Here is a 15,138-nt window from a genome sequence, read left to right as displayed (position 1 = left end):
AGAGCAATCAGGCATGTCAAAAATACAAATTTCCCATAAAGCGTGATACATTATGCCTATGACATCGGCAAAGTAAAATTTGCTAGTCTGTTTGCTAATCAGCTATATACTGACAATTGAATAGAGGAAGACAGATATACGTTAACCAATATGGAGAGCAAAGAACTCAAGCGTCACCACTTCGTAATGCACAGTACTACCTGCAGATTATCTTTGAGCTCACTGTTTTGTCTTCCCTCTAGGTCGACTGCTTGCTTCTTGACACTGTGTTCGGCCATGGTTTATGCATTCCTGCCAACATCCCTCCCATAGAAATTTCGAGCGATTCGCCGATTACTCCAACCGGCTTCTTTCAGTCCAACTGCACGTCCTCTCTCAGATGCTGACATCTGCATATGTTGTTAACGTGCTTGTCTGCGAGGCGTAGTTACTGTCCAACTGAGTACACGGAATGACATTCACAATGGCGTTATGCCCTGGTGTCGATATGTCCTCTTTTTACTATCCACGCAGCTGCGCAGTGCGCTAAGCGTCACACATTCATCCATCGGCCGCGAAAGTTCATAGTTTTGCATTTTCCGTCGATACCTGCCAGTATAAATTTCGGTTTGTGTCCAATTTGCATAACTCTTTCGTTGAGCGGCAATTTTTTCTCTTAGAGTGTATTTACTATTTCTCCTAAAACATCTTGGAAAGTTTAAGAACTGAGACATTTTTAACATTATCAGTATCAACCTTAATTTTGGCTGTTTTGAAGTTTCAGTTTCGCATTACTCTGCAGTGCGTAATGCGTGCGGGTGGGTAGGTATCGATAAGTGGACAGGCGTCCCATGTAGCGCTCCAGAGTGGTTCCTTCTTCGAAACCTATCCCACTCTTCTCTCTATATGACTGTGCCTCCTTTTTTTGGTACGTCGTTTTCTAGCTACAAATAAGTAACTGCAACGAGCACTGCCCCTCTTTATCGCTATGACGTAATTACGCAAATACGCTGTACTTCTTGTCGGGGCAAGTTAATTCTCATACAGCTGCACGGCACTGTACGGGTACAAATGAAATCCTTGACGCTCCTTCTTTGGGCATGGGATCAGAACTTGTACCTGCATACGCAGATGTTTTAGCATTAAATACGGTATACCTCTGCGCCTAAAGGTCAGGAGTGAACGGGTACAAATACTTACAGTGCTTATTATTAAACGCTATTTCGTGCAAATGCTGCCTACAGTGTCTAGAGGTTTTCCGTGAAAATATTTGAGTCTGCAGTAATTAAGTGTGTACAGGGTTCGTAATTACCCATTTCCTTATGGTTTTTCATCTATTACTCTCTCCAAGGCTTCCACGAAAAAAAAAAAAAAACTACGATGCTAGCTGCTAGCAAACGGTTGCGGCGTTTAATGGACGCACGCATTAGCCATTATATTTCACATTTTACACAACAGTCATGAAATACTTATCACTTACATCGAGCGAGGTGACACAGGAATTAAAACAATGGATTAGTAATCGGGAGGTGCGGGACTGGAATTTATGTCGGACGAACCTGTTTTAAGTTTTGTGGCATTGCCCTAATTACTACGGATATGGAGTTATTTCGTAAATGGGCTTCAGCCACCTGATCCTCTGTTCTTCGCCATCTGAGTTAGTGTTCTAGTTACCTCGACGATGACGAGACGATAAACTCCAATCATTCTTTTCTGCCTATCACTTGCGTACATAACATTTTACAAACCAAGAACAAAAAGTAAAAGTCCTAGTTCGACTATAGAAATGTATTATTTTTTTCTGTACTTTGTTATAGCATCTTGTATGAAGAGGTCGTGGTTAGCTGGCAAGCAAAAAAAATTCTTCAAAAGCTAGACTCTATGGTTCCTGAAACGAATTAAGTACTTACCTGGACAACAGTCTCCTTGTTTGTAATAGGTTACCGGCATTGCTTTGGTGCTACAATTAGTAAGCTGTCTCCAAAGCACACGGAACAGAGCAAGATAGAGAGAGCAAATAGCGCTCGATTGGCGCCGTGGTAAAACACAGAATACTGAAGAGGAGTTGGGTTGTGTGGATTATGTTCAAAGTTTTCCTAAATAAACGCGCAGCTGACGCCCACATAGTTCCGTTAGCAAGTAGTAGCCGGTGTCTTCCGGTAGAATCGATCTGCAGTCGGCCTCAAATGCTGATTCTCTAAATTTCCACAATAGTGGCTCGCGTGAATGGCGTTGTCTTTCCTCCAGGGATACCTATTTGAATTCACGAAGCCTCTCCGTAGTATTTGCTTGCTGATCGCACCTATTGGTAACAATTCCAGCAGCACGCTTCCTATTTGCCTCGGTGTCTTCCTTTAATCCGACCTGGTGGGGATCCCAAACACTCAATCAGTGTACAAGAATGGTTCGCACCAGCGTTCTATACGCCGTCTCGTTTATAGCTGAGCTACACTTTCCTCAAATTCTCCCAATCAAATAAAAAAAGCCGAGATTTACTTTCCCTACTGCTCACCTGACGTTTTCATTACATTTAAAATCGCACTGCAACGTTACGCTTAAATATTTAACCGATGTGACTGTGTCAAGCTGTACATTATTAATGTTGTATTCCAACGTTACAGGATTGTTTGTCCTAATCATCTGCATTGACTTACATTTTTCTATAAATTTGGAGCGAGATGTCATTCATCATATCAACTAGAAATTCTGCGTAAATGATGATGTGCCCTCCTAGAGTCATTCACCGACGACGCCTTCCCATACACCACAGCGTCATCAGAAAACATCCGTAAATTGCTCTTCACCCTGTGCGCCAGATCATTTACGTATGTAGAGAACAAGAATGGTCCTATCGTAATTCCCTGGGGCTCTCTTGACGATACCCTTATCACTGATGAACACTCGCCATCGAGAACACGTCTTCGAGCCACTCACATACTGGGAAAGGAATCCACATGCTCGGACCTTCGCCAGTAGCCTGTAGTGGTGCACAGTATGAGACGACTTCCAGAAATCTATTACCCTCTATTCATGGTTAGTACGATACCACTTGAGAAAAGGGCAAGCTTAATTTCACAATACCAGTGCTGCCCGTTGGCTTTTTGTCTCGGGGTCCTCGGCCTCCACTTCTGGCGACGACTGTCATACTGTAGGTTTGACAATGCCAGCGACTTGTGCTGGGGAGACGGCAGAAAAAAAAGTCATTAAGCAAAGATCGGCCGAACAAGCCAACAAACAATACGTCTAAAAGAATGTATTTTTGCAGAATTTAATACACGATGCAGCGAGCGAGGCGGAGCAGACACTGGACTCACTATCGGCAGGAGTAGGATGCCATCGAGATTTACGTTTTCCATGGTTTTCGTATAAAACAAATGCGAGGATACGAATTACCGAATAAAATCCTCGTATACAGTTTGCTATTTAACAAGGCGTACTGCTGTTCATTTCTTCGTAACGAACAAAGTTTCAAGAAATGCCCACTGACAGCTACACATTTGTTTGATATATCTTTTTTACTTTGTTTCTGAACAAAAGGTTGTTTGGGGCGATCAAGATAAATGGATCACCCGGTATATATACGACAGTTTTTTGACACTGCAGAAATCGAGAGCCCGATGGCGTATTTCAGTTCGATACCATTACTGGCAATGAGTAAAAGTGTTGGAGAGTTTTTGGCACTATCTATACACGCTTTTAAATGATGTTAGATTAAATTGCACTGCTCCTCGGCAAGTTTTGCTGGAGTCGTAGAAACTCTTTGTGGGTGTATCCACTGCTGCACAGAATGGACGAAACCACAGGCACTTCTGCGTCATTTTAGAAGCAGTAATAACCCAAGGCAATCGTAAAAAACTTTTGCAGATGAAATAATTCGCTGACCTCGTCCGACTTTCAAGACAGCGGACGTGGGTGTCGCGGGGGAGACGTGCTAAACACTCGCCTCAGGCTGCGCAATTTTTTTGTGTCGGAGCTGTTTACGCCGTCGTGGACTCCTCTCAAAAACTTGTACCAACAGAGAATGAACTGCAAAACCGGGTTGCGAACTCTTTCTTTGACTGAGTAAACAATGAGAAGCGAATCTAGGTTATTTTGAAACTGTAAGTGCTCATCTGTTAAAAATAGTTATACTATCTGATTCTGAGATATGTCTAGTGTTTGGAAATGATCATCTGTTAAAAATAGTTATACTATCTGATTCTGAGATATGTCTAGTGTTTGGAAATGAGCAAAAGTATCGCATTAGTTTTATGCGGTACCGCGTAACAAAAACTAATCTCGCATTACGGTAACAAAGCTATTTTCTGCAGCTGCAAATGTGCGTTCAGAACAGGAAGGGAGCGACGCTAGATCTCAGTATCTTGAGGCACAGCAGACGCTAATTTTGGTTTTGATGCTCTCTCTCTCTCTCTCCAGTCTTTGTCAGGGAGTCTTCGGTACAATCGCTTATTTCTTCCGACACTCCGTAAGCACATTATTTGTTTGCTCGGCAGTGATCTGTGTCGAAGTCTTTCCGAAAGTCAGGAAACATGATATCGACTTCAGCCTCACGTGATGACAGGTGGGATAAGTTAGATAAAATTGGGCGAATAGAGAGTTGTACCAGCAACTCTCCTTCCCGTCTGGCAGTCGCGAATGAAACAGGAAGGGGAAAAAACCTGTTCCAGTACAGCATGCAAACACAGCCGCACACCGTTCGGTGGCTTACAGAGTTCAGATGCAGATTAAGGTTTAGCGTAACTGATGGAGTCTCGGGAAACAGTTCTCTGTTGGTATACTGACTACAGGTCTAGGTTGTCCGACGCCACGTAGCTTTCCTCGACAAATCTCTCCATTTGTATGCACATGACAGAATTTTTAATCATACTTTGCCATTTGGGTATCGATACATTCGCTGAACTTTTTAGTTTCATTAAACATGGTTATTGCCGTTTCCGAATGTCAAATAATAAATAAATTATTTGTTGCTTTTGAAATTTCGAGTGTTACCACTCATCAGCAAAAGAAGTCTAAATTGTAAATGTCCACACAAGCACGAATACAGCCGCTAGTCTAAACATTATGCGAGTACAAACGGTTTCCAAGTAATAACGTGCACACACAATTGCAAGACCAGATTAAAAGCCACGACTGTAACGCATGTCTCACGTTCGCATGGTCCTGCTTGACAAGTGGGCTTGATTAACCTTGCATAACGGTGGAATGCAATAAGTTGGTCCTTACGTCTGATGCACCTGCGGATTCAAAAAATATCGTTCTTGTGAAACACAACTGGCTATCTGTTCGCATGAATTAAAGAGAGTTATCGACAGGATATCTCAGGATAATTCCATATTCCCGGATTTTCAGCTGGTTTTGGACATTTTTCGTCACAAGCGGTTACTAATCATAATGTGTTGCTATGGAATATTATCTCAGCTAATCGAGTGAATGTGTGATTTCCTGTCATACGAGTAAAAGTAATAACTGGCTCGAATTAATTTAGTGAAACAGAAGCTATATCTGGCTTTCCGTAAGGAAATGACTTGGTCCCTTAGCTGCACTTAATCTATACAGAGTGTTTCACAATTTTTCACAATTCGTATTACAGGCTTGTAGCGGCTGTAAAAAGGACTTAGTAGAATAAGTTAAGGAACCCATATTCGGAAATGTACAGTTCCGGTGTAAAGTAAGTTTGAAGATCCCATCACTTACAAATATTCCGCTTCGCGATACGCACAAAAACTGAAACAAAGGGCGCCATCGTCAGTCCCTGTTGAATTCTGAGACCACGTATCATTTTCGTCCGATTACAAAAATGCTACGAGAAACTGATTCGTTCCGAGTTAGGAGGGATAGCTGTAGTGAACCATGGACGCACCGCACTCTAGACTCTGAATATGACTTCCTTCGTCACGTAGAAGAGAACCCGGCGATGAAGACCCGAAACTTTACCCATGCCCATTTCACTACTCACTGCCTCCGCTGTGCGCGTTCCGTCAAGCGATTGCAAGTCATCCAAACTTATTTCACATTCAAACGGTACGTTTCCGGGCAAGGGTTCCTGAGCGAAGCTTTATCAACTAAATGCTCTCTACAACTCATAGAAGTCCGTATTAGAAATTGTGAAACCTTCTGTACCAACGATTTAGGAGAAATCGGAACAGTTCTCTCTTTGTGGACGAGGTCATTTACCGTCTAGTGAAGCCAACAGAAATAAAAAAAAATACTACATGCTTTTGATAGTATATGTGGATGACAAGGAAAGTGACAATTTGTTGACTCAGTAAAACAGTGTGATGTGTTCCACTTGCATACTAAAAGAATTTCCTATAATTTCTGTCACTAGTGGTTATCGATTGTCTAATATGCCGCCACTTCCGCCATATAAATATATGCCATATAAATATATGCTTTTGATAGTATATGTGGATGACAAGGAAAGTGACAATTTATTGACTCAGTAAAACAGTGTGATGTGTTCCACTTGCATACTAAAAGAATTTCCTATAATTTCTGTCACTAGTGGTTATCGATTGTCTAATATGCCGCCACTTCCGCCATATGGAGATACATTACGAAAGTGAAAGCACATAGTTCTGCCTGTGTCAGGGCGACCCCTGTGGTAGCGAGGAACACGTCACTTGTGGATGGCTGTCAGCCCTATTGGGAATATAAATAGCCGGCTTGGTGGGTGGACTGAAGTGTTTGTTACACCAAGTCTCGAATGTAATGGTTACTTCGCATTTTTTACAGCTCCATTTCAATTTGTGTGTTTCTGTGGTAATGATTCTAGCTTTGTTTACCTGTAATAATTTGAACTGACTTTATGTGCTGTCGCAATGCTCATTCCCTACTGCATTTTCGGTCTTCGACTTAGCGTCGAACACGGTTTTCTCGCGCTACGTGGTTCACGGCTCCCGCCTGCCAAGTTTGTATCATGCTACGGCACAAAATGTTCAACCAAGAGTCTATACATTACCTTTTAGAAATACTTGAACTGTGACGATCATTTAGGAAATGATATACGATAGGCGAACCGAAGACTGCGTTTTATTGGCAGAATACGAAAGGTGTCAATATGACCACACTAATAAGACTTGGTTGCAAAATTCTGACACAAATGATTTGCAAGATAATGGAAAAACTGAAGACGACCTTGAGGAAGATCATACTGGATTCTGGAGAAATGCAGGAACGCGGGAGGCAACACTGACCCTACGACTTGTCTTAAAAGATTGATTAAAGAAAGGCAAGCCTCAATGTATAGCATTTGTAGTCTTAGAAAAAGCTTTTGACAATATTGACTGGAATATACTGTGAAATTCTAAAGGATGAGGGGGAGGTTAGTGTTTAACGTCCCTCAACAACGAGGTCATTAGAGACGGAGCACAAGCTCGGATTAGGGAAAGATGGAGAATGGTTCAAATGACTCTGAGCACTATGGAACTTAACATCTGAGGTCATCAGTCTCCTAGAACTTAGAACTACTGAAACCTAGCTAACCTAAGGACATCACACACATCTATGCCCGAGGCAGGATTCGAACCTGCGACCGTAGCGGTCGCTCGGTTCCAGACTGAAGCGCCTAGAACCTCTCGGTCACAGCAGCCGGCATCACACTGTGATTCTGTAGCTTCTCCCAGCATACTTCATGTCATGATAGTGCACCTGTGAACTATTTCGACACGAATTACATTTCTGAAAAAGATAGACTGTGGACATCTTACGTAAATTTAAGTGTTAGAAAGTCTTCTCTGAAGGTTTAGTCTTGTACGGTAGTGAAACGTGGACGGTAAACAGTTCAAACAGAATCAGAATAGAAGCTTTTTAAATGTGATGCTGCAGAAGAATGTTGAAGATTAGAGGAGTAGCTTGAATAACTATTGAGAAGGGACTGAACCGACCTTTGGAGAAAAGAATTTATGGCACAATTTGACTAGAAGAAGGGGTCCGTTGATACAACATATTCTAGGGCATAAAGCAATCATCAATATGGTAACTGAAAAAATTGAGAAAGGGGGGGGGGAGAGAGAATGGGAAGGGTATGAGAAATTCCAGAGGGAGACCTGCAGATAAGAACGGCCTTCCTCAGGACGGACTATCGTGGAGGGCTGCTTCAAACCAGCCTTCGCACTGAGGATCGCAACAAGCAGAAGCTGCAACGGACCCACTAACCCATTAAAGAAACTGCTTGCATTATGACTGTCTGCCAGTTGATGGAGAAAATTATTTGTTTTGTTCCGTGATCAGCTACATTATTTATTTTGTCCCAGTTCAACACATAGCTATTTGTTTCGAGTACTGTTTGGTCATCAGGGTTTTTAACGCCTACAAAAAGTTAGAAAAATAATGTAAAACCATTTTGATGCGGTCGCTTCGTATTCTGTTAGAAGAAGGAGGAGGAGGGAGGAAAAGCACAGTTGGCAACACTAGCTGGGGGAGCGGAGTGAGGTGGGCTGCTTTAACTCCTCGTGCGTATTATGTATGAATTAATGTCACAACCTGCCTATTGATCTATATTGTAGCCCAACGTCTACGTTAGATTGGAATGTGAGATTTTGACTGTGAGTTGGCGAGGACAACGGATGTGAATAGGAGACTAGTGGCTGTGGCGACGAGCTGATTAAGGCGTGGCCCGAGTTATAGATTAGACTGAAATTTGACAGTTTGGTCGTTCACTCGCAGCAATCACATTAAAAATGATCGTTCCAAATACTTTGTGGTGTATTTTCAAATTGTCCCTATTTTCGATGTGGTCGCTAGGCAGGACTGAAGAGTACAGCAATCTGTTTCATAATACAGCATTCTGAACAACTATATTTCATTATGTCAACGTGTATTTTCGTACACTCTTCGTCATGCTTACGTTCATCGAACGTCAAGTAGTAATGAGCACCGCGACCTTGTCTACTTAGTCAGCACCACCCGCTGTCATCTGCTGTCGCGAGTTTTCTTACGATATAATTTTCATCGCACTTTATGACAATTTTAATGATTTACACTGGAAGGTGTACTTCTTACCTACGTTTCGATAGCCTACATCTCTTCTGTTTTCTTCTTCTTTTCACTGTGCCTTTGTCCAGCAACTGCACAGAGTCGACTTACTTATTGCATAAGTTCGTAGTTTTTTTCATAATTTTAAGAAACCGATCTGATACAAATGTCAGAGACTTTAGTCATCAATAAAATATTCTCTCTCGCTGTTAAGAACATTCTTCCAACGCTGGGTAATTTTCCTATTCCGCGACTGTAGAAATCATATGGTTTTGAGGTGAAGAACTCATCGACCCATGTCCGGAGCGCATTTTCATCTGGAAAGGAAGTTCTTTGAAAGTTTGTTCGTTAGAGTGCGGAAAAGATGAAAATCTGAGGGCGCAAGAGTAGGTGAAGAACTTGGGTGCGTTATGACTTCTCAAAGCAACTCCTGTACTGTATTTTTTCTCAGTCTAGCAGAATTCGAGCGGGAGTCAGAAGTGGAGTAGCATCAATCACTTCACTCTGTCTTCCCGATCGTCGTTCTTGGACTGCATCTGCAAGACATCTCAGTTGTTGACAAAAAAAGTCATCAGTGATGGTTACACCCCGCGGGAGCAAACTGTGGAACACTAAACCGTCGCTGTTTCACCAGATGCATAAGATTATATTTTGTGGTTGTGCAGGTATTTGTACGGGGAATTGCTGCTTTATTTGCGCTCAGTCATTCCTTTCTTATCCTTCTGTTAACATAAAGGCACCATTTCTCGTCACCAGTAACGATATAGGATAGGAATGGTTCGGGTTATTCACGAGCCAATTGACGACGTGCAATCAGAGACGTATTTAACGCCACCCACTGATTTTTGTGATTTTGGCCCAGAGCATGAGATACACACATATACCCGATTTTTTAACTTTCCCCATTGCATGGAAATGTCGCACAATGTGATTGATCACAGTTGCCAGAGTACAATGACGTGGATCATTGTGGATTAATGCGTTTAAACCATCTTCATCAAACCCCGTCGGTCTTCCTGAATGTGGAGTCACTGAAGTCAAAACGATCCTCCTTAAAACGAGGAAACCATATTCTCGTCGTTTTCTGCCCAGAGGAGTTACCCTACACATGTCCTAAATGTGTCTCCCTGCCTCCGCTGCTGTCCCCCGTCTATTGAACCCAAGCAGAGGAGTATGTCGGAAATGTTCCGTTTTCTTTGACATTCCATTTTCTACCGTGCACAGATCTACTCCCTATCTCCAGATGACTCAAATAGCAACTGTGACCTACAAATAAAAGATGACAGTCGATAAATAGACCCACAGCAACCAGAATGCCAGAATGCAAAACAAAAACGCTACGAACTTATACATCAGTCTAATATTAACGAATTTGGCATTGTTAGTTTAAGGAGTGGCCGGATGCTCCTCCTGTCTCTACGCTGTTACCCCCCGGAACGGAATATGTATACCTCAAGAGTCTGCGTGTGAAAGAGAGCGAAAGTTTTCGAAAAGTTTGCGAATTGCGTAACTGAGACGGGAATTGGCTGGGTACCAGCTCGGTATTCACCCAATGGGATGTGGGTAACCTCCTGAAAACCACATCCAGTCAGGCCGGCACACCGACGTTCAACGTTAATCAGCCGTACGGATTCGATCTGGGGCCGGAGCACCTCCCGTCCCGGAATTGAAGTTTACCACACACGGATGCCCAGGTGGTATGTCGTTACTAGAGATCGGAGTATATGCATCATATAAACCTTAAAATGTGCATGAAAAAGGCTTAAAAATGCATGAAAAGTGTCTAAATATGTAAGATCAAATAATAAAAAAACATGGTAGTTCTGCGTGCATTATATCTCAAAGTCCTGTGCATATCAATTACGAGGACGAGCGCCGGCCATGCGGAAAAAAGGTACATTTAGAACGCCGATATCATTTTCTGAATACTTTCTGGAAGAGGTTGGGAAGGGGGCCTTTCTGGGATTATTTTCTAAAAATTTGCAAAATGGGGACGCATACCGTATTTCAAGAATTGTTCTTTCTTTGCTATTATTGTCGGTAACAAGCGGACGCGATGCGAGTGAATTGCAGCGAAACTACAGGTATGTACAGGACCAACTTCGAGATATTTCGCAAGCAGAGGAGCACGCTAAAAAACTCCGCAATACTTTATTTAAAAAACAACATACAACCATGAAGTTTTTTCAACAGTGTTAAGTTTTAATTAATAACTCTTGAACCAAAGCATCATTGACAATTTATTTTACATTTTTCTGCTATTGTAAACATAAACGACGAAGTAATGTTCCAAATGTTCGGTAGTAAGATTGCGTCTTCGATCACTCAAAACTTTTTATAAGCAGAAAATGACCGTTCTACATCAACTGATATAACTGAGTAGTATTTGAATTTGGGTGCTATGTTGGCGCTTATTGTTTCTGACAAAAGACCACCCGTCCCATTAACAAAACTACCAATTTGGCACAAGGGTTCAAAGCCTGCTTTCACACTTTTCTTTAAGTTTTCTTGGGAATACCTCCGGCAATAAGGAGCTCACTAGAATAATTTATTCATTATCTGTATATATTGATTCAACACCAAACTTTGAGTTTCAAGTTTTTTTAATGCTCGCAGGTATATGGGAAAAATCAGTGCTAATCACAGCAATGTCTTTTTAAATACCGGAAGCATTAAAAGCTTCCTTTCATTGGCAATCTGCTAAAGCCTCTGCACTATAGAAGTCGTTTACTACCCCTCTAATGGTCTCGAAACGTTCATTGTAAAACAACACAGCTTCGATCCACATACCCCAACGAGTTACCACTGGTTCGGGAGGTAAAGGGCACATTTGGTAGTTTTTCTTTGTAGGTCTTGATGCGAGCAGGAGCCTTTAGAAACACTTTCTTTGTGAATGAAATCAGTGTATTTACATTCACATACGTGGAACGTACTTCTTCGGCAAGGCGATGTACTCCATGAGCAAAGAACGTGACATGAATCAAATTGGGATGAAATACTCGGAGGGCTTTTCCTACTTTGGTCATATAGGGAGCAGCATCTGAAATAAACACAAACACCCTTTCATCTGCAGTAGATCCTGGAAATATTTTTCTAATACCCTCATTCACAAATCTGGCGATCGTAGACTGATTTACTTTTTCAAGTTCTTTGCAGGCCACTAAATAGGAAGAAGAAAGCTCTTTTTTTTAAAATACCAACAATTAAATTTGCACTGTAACGGCCACAAGTGCCTGTAGTCTCGTCAACTGAAATCCAGATAGTCCTGTCGTTGATTTCACTGCGTATTTATATCAGAAGATTTACGGAAATTGTCGGTATGTAATTTTTATGTAATGTTGATTCATGTGATACATTTTGATTTAAGCAATATTTGCGCAGGAAGTCTTTGAGGATAGGGTTTGTAATTTTGAGAAGAGGAATATTGCTTGCAATGAATGTCATCACACAGATTCATGTTAAATCGACTTTTTTTGGTTACCTTTGGACAAATCCCTGCTACTGCAACTTGCTGTTGTCAGAAGTTGTTGTCGTGGTCCTTTCTTCTGCATTCTTGCGTTATGAAGATTTGTCTTGACATGCTGGTCTATTTGAAACTTTTTTTTGCAGGAAACGTTTTTCTCGCAGACTCGACTATATAAAACAATTCCGTCATATGTAAATATTCCAGGATGGTCAGCAATCCACGAAATGACGTTTCTTTTTTCCGGACGGTTTGGTGCACAACACGTTACACACTACACGTCGTAAAGACGTTCAACTGTGTACAAGTAAATAGACAGCTAAACTGAAACAGTGGACATGCGACTAAAAGCTTGCGAAGTTGAATTTAATTGTTGGCGAGGCGTACGATATAACAGCGGAGGGGATTATTGGGGGCGAGGCCGCAAGAGCTTTGACTCTGTCTGCCCGTTCCTGTTCCTCTTCTGTAATGACTTCGCTTGGCAGTGGCCTCTCGATTAGCGATTGTATGCAGTTCTAGGTCGCGGTCAATCTGTGAGACATCAAAACTAGATCGAGCTACACACCGCACATCTAAATTTTTAAAATATGTTAACATAGAGCAAAAATATGCATCATCACTAGCTTTCAGTTAAAATATGAAATAACCGGTGAAAAGGAGCCAAATATTCAAATGCATATGCAACATGCAAATGCATATAATCCGGTCTCTAGTCATTACCCGTTATATGGTCCTAAAACATCCCAACATCCGTTAAATGGCTCCGGTCGTGCTACATGGTGAGGAGACTTGTGACTGGCGTACTCACCCATCTCGAGCAGCGTGTCGTAGTAGGCGAGCAGGCTGGCGCGCTGCATCACGCGGTACAGCTGCAGCTCGGCCTCGTTGCCAGGCGCCGACGTCAGCACCACTGCAACACACGGCACACAACACGCGTCACGCCACGCCACGCACTGACCCAGCCCGCATGCAAGCGCGCAGGTACCGCCTGCCTCAAACTGTCACATATCTCAGCAACAAAACAGGTACACGTGTTTCACACTCGACTACGAACAAAAAGAGCACAGTACTGTGAAGAAATTGAAACTTGCTACAACTGGCTGATCGAGCGACATAGTTGCAATCGTTGAGCGTCATCTCTGCGCTCAACAATCACTCCCTTGTAATTTGTAAGAACCGTGAGGTGTCAAGTATCTAGGAATTACACACAGCTAGTGGGATGGGGCCGTGATCAACACGCTGGCCTCGCTGTCTGGATGAAGACGATTCGAATCGCACCGTTCGACTATCCTAATTTACGTTTCCCGCAGTTTTGTACATTAGTCGAATGGAGGAATAACTTATCCAAAAAGCCGCGGTTAGGTGGTGATTCTTCTTTGATGACCCATTGTCAGGGGAACGTAAATCTTTCTCTTTCTTCTTTCACAAATGACTCTTGTATTACAGACGAACGTTTATATTTTCGGATCATTAGGTTAATTCTTCTGCCCATATATCTGAAGCCAAATATCTGATGATCGCCAGTAAACCACTGATTCCTTAAAGAATCCAACTCCAATGTATGAAACAGCTTCAATTGTCTGATTACTTTACAAATGAGTTAATGTGTTAAATATATTGGCCGCGCGGGATCAGCCGAGCGGTCTTAGGCGCTGCAAAAAAATGGTTCAAATGGCTCTGAGCACTATGGGACTTAACGTCTGTGGTCATCAGTCCCCTAGAACTTAGAACTACTTAAACCTAACTAACCTAAGGACATCACACACATCCATGCCCGAGGCAGGATTCGAACCCGCCACCGTAGCGGTCACGCGGTTCCAAACTGAAGCGGTTATAACCGCACGGCCACACCGGCCGGCTTAGGCGCTGCAGTCATGGACAGTGCGGCTGATCCCGGCGGAGGTTCGAGTCCTCCCTCGGGCATGGGTGTGTGTGTTTGTCCTTAGGATAATTTGGGTTAAGTAGTGTGTAAGCTTAGGGATTGATGACCTTAGCAGTTAAGTCCCATAAGATTTCGCACACATCTGAACATCTTTAATGGTTCAAATGGCTCTGAGCACTATGGGACTTAACATCTGTGGTCATCAGTCCCCTACAACTTAGAACTACTTAAACCTAACTAACCCAAGGACATCACACACATCCATGCCCGAGACAGGATTCGAACCTGCGACCGTAGCGGTCACGCGGTTCCAGACTGAAGCGCCTAGAACCGCATGGCCACACCGGCCGGCCGAACATCTTTAATAATTGACGTTAGGCTTGTAGACGAGAGAACTTTTATGTTTAAAATTTGTTTGAAGTCGCTAACTTCTCTCATTATGAAACAGTGGGTGAGTATAATCTGTGTAATTTGCTTTCCGTTTTAAGCAGAAGTTAATTTTCAAGCATCACAACTTTTATGACTTCATATCTCCTCAACTATGTGTCGTACAGTGTTACAATTTTTCGGGTGTATTCGGTGGTATTTGTTCAGAATAGTCAGTAGTAAGGAAATAAGGTGTTAAAGCGTCGTGCCGGATACTGAAATTTTACTGCACGAACAGCTAAAGTGTAGTAAGTGATAATCTTTTTACATCTCAAAGGTCTTGGAATCCATGGGACCGATATTTTACCAGTATTAATGTCGACAACAGGCAAAAATCGTCGACATCCTCTATTCCTAGAATGCATAGACAGCCTATATGCACAATTAAGTTTGTACATAAACCTCAGTGCGC

General features: G+C 42.4%; 1 protein-coding gene across 1 annotated transcript in view; it reads right to left on the bottom strand.

Moving 5' to 3' along the window:
* Positions 1-15,138, bottom strand: part of LOC124740834 (NGFI-A-binding protein homolog) — a 422,236-nt gene that overhangs the window by 180,734 nt on the left and 226,364 nt on the right. The window contains exon 2 of the mRNA XM_047248635.1: positions 13,227-13,328. Coding sequence (XP_047104591.1) covers positions 13,227-13,328 — 102 coding nt within the window. The remainder of the gene's footprint in view (positions 1-13,226; positions 13,329-15,138) is intronic.

Source organism: Schistocerca piceifrons, chromosome 1 (assembly GCF_021461385.2).
Source record: "Schistocerca piceifrons isolate TAMUIC-IGC-003096 chromosome 1, iqSchPice1.1, whole genome shotgun sequence".
NCBI classification, from domain to species: domain Eukaryota; kingdom Metazoa; phylum Arthropoda; class Insecta; order Orthoptera; family Acrididae; genus Schistocerca; species Schistocerca piceifrons.
This window is presented reverse-complemented; position numbering and strand designations above follow the sequence as displayed.